At 42.4% G+C, this 9,907-nt stretch overlaps 1 protein-coding gene across 1 annotated transcript; it reads left to right on the top strand.

The window, feature by feature from the left end:
* The first annotated feature begins 2,327 nt into the window (after positions 1-2,327).
* On the top strand, positions 2,328-8,025 carry LOC310848339 (serpin B3-like). Its single transcript, XM_083747329.1, has 9 exons — positions 2,328-2,377; positions 2,574-2,758; positions 3,536-3,616; positions 3,988-4,272; positions 4,715-4,861; positions 5,239-5,356; positions 5,777-5,928; positions 6,428-6,595; positions 6,776-8,025. The coding sequence occupies exons 2-9, from the start codon at positions 2,591-2,593 to the stop codon at positions 7,166-7,168; spliced, it is 1,512 nt and encodes a 503-aa protein (XP_083603455.1). The 5' UTR covers positions 2,328-2,377; positions 2,574-2,590; the 3' UTR covers positions 7,169-8,025.
* The last annotated feature ends 1,882 nt before the right edge of the window (positions 8,026-9,907 follow it).

Here is a 9,907-nt window from a genome sequence, read left to right as displayed (position 1 = left end):
GCTGAGTTGGGAGACAATATCTCAAGAGGCATCTAAACTGGCACAGTTGCAACTCACCATGCAATAGTGGGTGAAACCAAGTAAAACTGGGAAATGATATCTTCAGAGGTGTCCATATCACCTCTGATTTTTGGACCCATCATGCCAAAAATCAGGTGAATTGGTGCCCATCATCCTAATGTGGATGAAGATTGCCACCTGCACCTCAGGAACTCTTGTGCCGAGTTTGGTGGTGATATTTTGAGAGACAGCTTAGCCCTCTGAGGCCCAGGGCAAGTGTACTTGGCTGTCCCCACCTGCTCTCCAGAGGCCTGGTTGTTATCAGAAGTATGCTGCCTTCTGCCTTGGAAATTTCATCAAGTCATTTTGGCTCATAGAAACATTCTCTGTGGATTTAACCAATCCATTTTGGAAGCCAACTAAATGGATGGTCATCACCATGTCCTCTAACAGTGAATTCATATGTGCTGGGCTGCCATGTCATTTTCAATTTGCAACACATGTCATAATAATCTCCTGATACTTGAACTGAGGGTCTTGACATCTGCCCTAGGTTACAGCATTCACTTGGATCCCAGGTCATGACACCCTGGTATCATTCCAACATTCCACAGATGAAAATAGAGACATTTTCACTGGAGGAACGTTGGAGGGTATATGGTTTGTGTGTTGTTGGTGTACATGTGATTTAAAATCGGAAACTTGATTTAAAAAAAATATTATTAAAACCAGCAGTGCTGTAAAACCTGGTGGTGGTGTTGTTAAGTTATCTTGCGATTAATGTTAACTGAATATGCACAAAACAAAACATAAAAAACTAAAGTGACACCACAACACCCCTGTCAGCCAAACAACCACTGCCCAAGACACTTGCTTTCCTTAGCGAGATGAGTGAGAAGCTACTTCTGGTTAAACGGAATGCACCACTCATACATGGCAACTCCATGTTGCCTCTTCTCTCAAGATAGTGGCAGCTTTAAAAACAAACAAAAAAAGTTCGTTAATCACATTTCAATGGCATAGAAAATAAGAATATAGGTGTCTCTTTTGGCTCCTGGGAGGCTGAGCATCTGTTGAAAGGCCAGTGAGTTGGTTCACAAAGCAAAGGGCAGGGATGGAATATGGTTGCTGGTCTAGAATAATGTGTTAGGGATGCTGGTAGCACTGTGGTCTAAACCACTGAACCTCTTGGGCTTGCTGACTGGAAGGTCAACGGTTCAAATCCATGCGATGGGGTGAACTCCTGTTGCTCTGTCCCAGCTCCTGCCAACCTAGCAGTTCGAAAGCACGCCAGGGCAAGTAAATAAATAAGTAAATAAATAAATAGGTACTGCTGTGGCAGCAAGGTCAACAGAGTTTCCATGCACTCTGGTTTCTGCTTTGGTGTTCTGTTGCACCAGAAGTGGTTTAGTCCTGCTGACCGCATGACCCAGAAAGCTGTCTGTGGACAAACACCAGCTCCCTCGGCCTGAAGCGAGATGAGTGCATCACCCCCATAGTCGTCAGGGGTCCTTTACCTTTACCTAGAATAACGGCTTCAGGCAGGAGGCAGGAGGGCTCTGACAGAGTCCTGGACTCCATCCACCTTCTTCGCAAAGCCTAGTAAACACTAACTAGGCTTTAGGAAGGAGCCCTCATGCCTTCTTCCCAAATCCACTGTTGCTCCAGGAGCTGCTTCCATAGCCCCCATCCACTGGCTGGGGGAAATTGGGATGCCCAGTGATCAAGTCAGAAGCTGTTATGGTTTTAGGAGTTTTGTCACTGTCTCATACTTGGAGGTGAAACAAAATTTAAAAATTCCTTCCAGTAGCACCTTAGAGACCAACTAAGTTTGTTATTGGTGTGAGCTTTCATGTGCATGCACACTTCCGGTATGAGATGTTTCTCAGTAAGTGAAGTGGTGGCGTGATGAAGGGAATAAGAAAGCAATCCTCAGCATTTCCTGGTTATAGGAGCATCCATTCTTTTACTGGAGTCTCTTGGGGGAAAATACTGGTTTTAAGGGATAGTTTCAAGAGTCATTATCAGGAGTGCTTTGGACACCCTGCCAATACATGGAGATCTTCAGTGCTGAAAGGGCATGTCATAATCCATCTGCTGCTTGCAGTAGATGAAGTGCACATAATTATACAAACTCATATCTGAAGCATATGTGGCAATCCATGATAATTAGGTCTGATTATTATAAATGTCCAGTTTTTGCACCGCACTGTTTTCATTATGTAAATTTGGTATAATGAAATGGTTGCAGGTTGAGAACTTCAGGCTTGTTTAATGGTTGTGGGGGTGTGAGATGATCAGTATAAATACCAGCGTCTCACAGGAGGAGAGCATCACACTCACCTGCCAGACTCCTATCATCACAGCTGAAGCCAAGGTAAGCAGCTCTCCTTTCCAGCATCCATGCAGCCTTGTGTTGGGTGATGTGCATCTTTATAGCAGTTCTTTTATCATGGGTAGTTCTTCAGAACTGTGGGTTTGGTGATAGAATGTATTGCAGTGCAGAAGTAGGAACAAGTATATCTGTATTCTGAAGGATCCTGAAATGATGAGCTGTTTTGGTCTTCCCTCAGAGCTTTTGAATTCCATCATGACCACCCTGCCTGAAGCCAATGCTAAATGCGCCGTTGATGTTTTCAAAGTGTTGACCACTGAACACCCATGTGACAACGTCGTGTTCTCCCCTGCAAACCTCACCGCAGGCCTGGGCCTCCTCGCTTATGCATCTGGTTGTGAACAAGCAGCTCAGATTGAGAAGGTGGGTCTAGCCAAGCAGTAGAGATGCAGCCTTCAGACTGGGCTCCTCATTAGCAGATACCTTTCCATCACTGGTCATATTTGATACAAGTTGAGAAAAAGAATGACCTCACTGTGGCTTGATCCAGTAATAAGCCCAGTCAACGTCTCTGCACAAAATCCCATAAATGTGCAGAGATCAAAGAATATTGCATCACTAAGCATGGAGGAGAAATTTGGTTGAATGGAATGGAAATCTTCCAAATTTGTAGTTTTCAAAACAATGTATGAGCCAAAAACAGCTCTTTTTAAATAGATTTGTACTTACCTGTACTTGTTTTGTAAAAGTAATATTTACAAAAAATCATATATTACGGGCAAATGTGCATAAAAATGATATTAGTGAAATTAGCATAACACATGCATTATATTGGGGAATTTGCTTGCAAAAATGTGTACATTAGTAAAAGAAAATGCATCTAAAAATGGGTTTATTAGGAGAATTTCACACTAAAATGCTTGTGATTAAAAAAATAGCAAACTGTTGGAGAACTCAATTTAAGATTCGATTCCTTCAGTTCTCATCCTATATGAGATTTGTTGCTATCAGCTCAAGGCAGAACCATAGATTGCCTAAAGTTTGTTTCAAAGATTAGTATGCAGGAAGATATCCATCCTGCCAATGTCACATATGATCTAAGAGTCATGTAAATCGTCCCTAATATACATATCAGGATAATAAGTGCTGCTGTTATAATATTGCCTGTGCAACTGAAGCAATGTTCCAATTTCATTCAAGGTCCTGCATTGGGATGAAGTGAAAGAGTCTGACAAACCCAGAAGCAGGAGCCTGGGACATTCAACAACCAGACTAAGAAGGGTATGTAGAAGAACGCTTGGATAAAGGTGTATTCCCCCCTGCCCATAGAACCCAGCTAGCATGTTAGTATTATCTCCTGTTATCTCAGCATCAAATCCATGCCTGTTGGGAAGAAACATACCTGAAGGAAGAACAGAGGCAGCGAGCAGTCAATCAATGAAAGCGCAAATTTCACTTTCACAAATACATTTGAAACAAAATATTCAGATGTGAAGTTAACTGCCCCTCCTTAAGTAGAATGGGGAATACAGCCTGCAATTATTTATGGTATATTTGTGGCTTCTCATTTGTGGTATCAGTGCAACATTGGGAAAACTATACAGTTCTATGAGTCTACTTATGGATACATACATCTTGTAACTTCATTGCAGGCACAAGAAAAAGTTGAAACCTGCCCCAGACCAAGACCCCATCCTGAGCCAACCAAGCCTGAACCAACTTGCCCCAGACCAAGACCCCGTCCTGAGCCAACCAAGCCTGAACCAACTTGCCCCAAACCAAGACCCCGTCCTGAGCCAACCAGGCCTGAGCCAACTTGCCCCAAACCAAGACCCCGTCCTGAACCAGAGCAACCTAAACCTTGTGACAAGAGACGAGTCATTCACCGCCCAGCTCCTTGCCCTGAGCCCGAGCCCGAGCCACGTTGTCCTAGACGCGTAAGTTGTGAAACATCTGGAGAGTTTCATCTAGATGATTTTTTTCTTTATTTTCTATTTAAAATTTAGGGGGCTGTCTCTAAGCATTCTACATGATACCACACAACTTGTGATAAAATTGACAGGAAAGTAGGGATGAAACCGCTAAATTCTTGCTTAGATGTGAAGTTCACTGGGTGATGTTGAGTCAGTCACCATCAACCCCCATTTAACGTTGCTGTGAGCATAAAATTGAGTAAATCACAAGAAAGTTGTGCTGGGCTGCCTGGAGGGATTCAGATGTGATAAATGTTTACTTCAAAGTAGGCATTCCTGAGTTCAATATGACTTTCAAGTAAGCATTCCTGCCTGAGATAAGGGTATAGATTTTCTTTCTCACAAGACAAACCCTTAAGAAGCAGCCAGGTGTCATGAGAATTAACCTTCTATTTTGAATCCTTAGGATGTTCCCTGCTACGAGTGTGAGGAGCCTGAAGGAATCCATACAGCATTCAGCAAAATCCTTGCGACTCTTAATGAGCCCAGCAGCAACTATACCCTGAGCTTTGCCAACAAGCTCTATGGAAACAAGGACATTGCCTTCATCCAGGTAATGCTAATTTTGGCTCCTCTGTGTGCTTCACTGTACTGTGAGAACCAAGTGCACATTGCAACCTGCAATTGACTGTATTCTATCATAAATGGATTCATCATCTACTGGTGTCTGTCAAAGCTGTGCCTCATTCCCAGGCCATCAGAGGAAATGATAACAATTACTTGCTCTACAAAGTGCTTTACTTGCAAAATCCAATGGTGGTGGTGGTTGCTGTTGCTTTTATTATTATTTATTATATTTATACCCCACTCATCGGGAGGAATTGGGAGGAACTGAATTTTTGAGGGCATTAGGCAGCAATTGGAAAATTCCCAAATGAGAAAGGTGATTATGGATAATATATGGATCCAATGTTTTCTTGTTCTGTTCAGAAATTCCTTTACTGTGCTCTGAAACTGTACTTGACTGAAGTGGAGAACGCTGATCTGCATGATGCCCCAGAGGAAGTGAGGAGACTCATCAACCTTTGGGTTGAAGTCCAGACACATGGTAAGACTACAGCACACTCCAATGACTTCTTGATATAACTTTCATGACAGGGAGGTCATGATTTTTATTCTGCAAACCAGGGACCAATTAAATCTTACTGAACCAACAATCAGTTAAGAGCCCATTGTGGGATAGCCTCTACTCTCTTCCAAACCAGAGGAAAGGTCAGATTATCAAAATAAATTAAACTGGTACCCATAATATGTTGTTTATTAAAACATTTAAATAACTCCATTCGGCTGCAAAGGACCACTCAGGGTATAATTAAGTACTTCATCTATCAAGTTGCTTAATTTATCTCCTATAAATAGTGAGTTAGAGGTTTTATGCTAACTCATATGGTGTAATATTATAGCTAAAAACTGAATATATATATATATTAATTTTTAAGAAAACCTACTATATCCATTTCTTTGCCAGGTAAAATCAAGGACCTTCTCCCCAAGGACAGCTTTGATTGCCTTGCTCAGCTCCTGTTGGTGAATGCTCTCTTCTTCAAAGGACAATGGGAAGTGAAATTTGACAAAGAGCTCACAGAAGAAGCTCCCTTTTACCCTCATTATGCAGATGAGGTGAGTTAGAAACATATTCCTAGCTTCCTTGCTTCTTTTGTGCAGAGACAATGTACCTTGTAACTTCCAGAATACATGTTTAGTGTTGGAGTTGAGTTGCCCCAATAAGGTCTTGATGGAGGTCACTTGAAACTCTTGGTGCAAGGAAGGCTCTGCAATACTGGACGGTCATCACTCCTTCTAGTTGAAGATGATGGCCCAAAACTAGAGTTAACTGTCCTAGAGCCCCACTGCTAACAATGGGGTTTAACTTGGCCACTTGATACCAGTCCAATTGATTTCAGTTAGGCATGAAGATGACTAAATATAGCAGGATCATTGTTGAAATCATGAAAGAGAAAAATCTGCTCTCTCCCTTTTCTTTTTCTCTGGGAGGTTTTTTTTTGCAATGCTGAACCTCATGATGTCTGAGAAAGAAAGGAAGAAAGAAAGAACTTCCCAAAGCAAACTAAGTTCCTTCTCTCTTTTAAAATATTTCCTTTTTTCCTTTTCTTCACAGAAGGAATGCCACAGTGTGCAGCTGATGCACAGGAAGGGTGTCTACAATGCAGGGACAATTGACCTATGCAACGTTCAAGTCCAAGTTGTTGAGATCCCCTACAAGAACAATGAACTGACCTTCGTTCTGCTGCTGCCAGTAGACTGCAGTGCAGAAGCTCTTGAACAGGTAAATGGTCTTTCCATTCCTATGATACTGTCCATGGCCTTATTCACCTCATCCATCTCTGGCCCTCGATTTCAATAATACTGGTGTGGAAAAAGTATATTTTTCTTATTGTATTCACCCATGTTTTGATTCAGTCTGGGATTGGAATGATATCACTGTAACTTCTATGTGTTCCTCTAGCTGGAAGATGGACTTAGCCACGAGCATCTGCTTGACCTGTCCTGTCATCTGAAGGCCATTGAGGTGGATTTGGCCATTCCCAAGTTCAGCTCAGAGAAGAGCATTGAAGCCAACGAATACCTGAATCTGCCGGATCTGACTGACCACGAAAAGGCCGATTTCTCCGGAGCAACCACAACAGAAGGCGTGGCTCTGACTCAGCTGGTCCATGATGCTGCTATCGAGATTGATGAGGAGGGTGGTGAAGAACCAGAGCCAGTCCCTTGCCCCAAAGATAGGCGTCCACGTCGGGAACCTGTGGAGATTCGGGCTGACCGTCCTTTCCTCTATTTCATCGTGCACAATTGCACCCAGAGCATCATTGCTCTCGGCAGATTTGCTAAGCCAGAATAAGAGAAGAGTTCTGATGCATGGAACAAGATCAATGGAAAACGGATATGGAAGATGTTTTATAGAAAAAAAACTAGTATTTCCCCCTCTCTGCCTCATATTTTGTAATGTCAATCATTGCAGATATTTGGTCCAAGAGAAGTTTCATTTGGTGGTGGGTCTAATTTTCATAGTATGATCATGATGTTTTAGAGGATTGCTGTCCTACCTGTCTGCAATTCTTTCTCTGCCTATTTTACAACTTTTTGAGGAAAATCTTGCCTCCTGAGTGCTGAACCCTAGTTCTTAAACAGAAATCTAGGTCATCAGAACAGCTGATAAAACAGAAATGTCTATATTCTGAATGGAAGAGAACTTCTTTCCCTTAAGGTCTTGTATGAAGCGCAATATTCAGGGCATGCAGTTTTCCGTGCTACTATAGCACTGTGATCGAAGAAGCTGCCCTTCTTTGGGCTACAGTTGACACCAGAATGGAGCCTGGAGGCAGGAATATGTCACTACTCTGGAATCTGCTTCCTGATGAATGTCTTCCTGTTGATTCCTATTGCAATCCTGTCTGAATAACTGAAACACATTTGTATGCCTTCTGCTGAATTACTTTCCCTGAAGTCAGCACGAGGCTGCCAGCCTACATCTACTTACCTTTGAGTAAGCTCTGCTGAATTCAGTGGGACTCACTTTTGAGTAGACACATATAGCATTGAAGTACAAAAACAGTAAACTAGTCTGGCTCCTCAAACTGATTTTTTTTTTTGCTATGATGTCTGTGAGACTATATTCTTTCTTTGAAACCTATGAAACCCTGTAACATCTTTTTTTTCTGAACTGCACAATATCTCAATAAACAAAGCATTTAATAACATTGTTGTTTTTTCGTTTTCACTTATGTGAGGTGCATTGTAGAGTATGGGTTCTCAAGACTTGTGATGAAAAGTCTTCCCAAGGTACTCAGACAACAGTTTTTTTAAGCCTCACCTACTGTTCTAAAGCCAAACTATAAGATAGGAATCCCGCATTCACATCCAAAAACTGAGACACAGGAATACAGCTAGAAATACACACTAGTAGCCACGCAAACAACCCTCAGTTCTGCTCCCCGCCTCAACTTAAACACGGCTAGACAAGACCCCACAGCCACATGTAAACACAATCAACCCCCCCTGAAAATAATCTCTACCCAAACACAGAGAAGCAACATTTCCAAAATAAACCTATACAAAAACAGTCAAGCAATACCCACCAAACCCACCCAAACATAGTGTGGTGTAGTGGTTAAGAGCAGTAGACTTGTAATCTGGTGAACTGGGTTTGATTCCCCACTCCTCCACATGCAGCTGCTGGGTGACCTTGGGCTAGTCACACTTCTCTGAAGTCTCTCAGCCTCACTCACCTCACAGAGTGTTTGTTGTGGGGGAGGAAGGACAAGGAGATTGTTAGCTGCTTTGAGACTCCTTAGGGTAGTGATAAAGTGGGATATCAAATCCAAACAGGGAACTGCCCCTCCCAAAAGGACTACACGAACCCAGCCAGGATACTCTGAAAATACACACACAAGGACACACATACCCCACAAACTGCATACCAACACAGCCAGGAACAGCCTTCCCTCCAGCTGAGAAAACCCCACAAAAACATAGCCCAGGAACACTCCCAACCGCTTACACAAGCACAGCCAGCCAACACCCCCCCTTTCCCAAACCCCCAAACACCAACCAAGAACTATCACCTTCATTCCAAAGCTCCCTCTATACACAGCCAAGCATCCCTCTTTCCAAAAATCCTACACAAATGCAGCCTTGCAGCATTTTGCTCCCCTCCAAGATACCCCACACAAGACAGCTGGGCAGCATGAAGCCCTATCCCCACTCACAACACCCAGTCAGACTATCAGTTGAAATCCCATACAAAACATGGGGGGGGGGGCGATCATACAGGGTCCCTGGACGTTTGACGGTCTGTTGATCCCTGTGCCACCACTGTGATTGCTTCCCCACTGCCACCAACCCGTTTCTCTCGGGTACACACGGAGTCCAGACAGTTGTTAACATTAAACCAAATAACAAGTTTATTTTATAAGCATTAACAAGTTTATGGTTTCAGATAATTTTTCTTGTCAGTTTCTTTACCTGCCTAAAGCTTCCTAATAACTTCTAACTGATTATCCCAACTGTCTATCTGACTCCTCTTAACAGATTATCTCACTCTCTCACATCAAACTATCCCAACCGACAGACTTATCTTCCCTTTCTCTTCTCTAACACCCGACTGACTCCTTAACAACACTAACTCTAACTCTAACTCCTCCCCTTGGGTTCCCACTGGCCAATCACTTCACACTCATTTAACCCTTTCTTTATGACCCAGCATGTTTGCCTAGGAGGGCAAATGCCACAGGGGGGAATTCACATAGTGAATTAAATAAAAAGTTGAGAGATGAACATACTTTCCTTTGCAATGCTGAGGTAATCTCTAAGAAAGTAGAAAGCTTTTTGTTCTTAGTAGGGATGAGTTGTCCTGCCTGTTTTGGTTCTGCCAGTTTCTCATATTTCCAATCTTAAACTCCACTTTGTTTCTGCAGCAATTTTCAATTTCTTTTCTTTTTTTTAAAGTGAAAATTTGCCAGCATTTTAGTGTGAATTTGTCCTACATTTTGTTTGTTATTTTGCTACTATAGACATTTTTTGCAAACATCATTTCCCTAATAAAATTCATTTTTGTATGTTGTTTCCACTAATATACACA

This window comes from Podarcis gaigeae (genome assembly GCF_964106915.1).
Source record: "Podarcis gaigeae genome assembly, chromosome: 7".
NCBI classification, from domain to species: domain Eukaryota; kingdom Metazoa; phylum Chordata; class Lepidosauria; order Squamata; family Lacertidae; genus Podarcis; species Podarcis gaigeae.
This window is presented reverse-complemented; position numbering and strand designations above follow the sequence as displayed.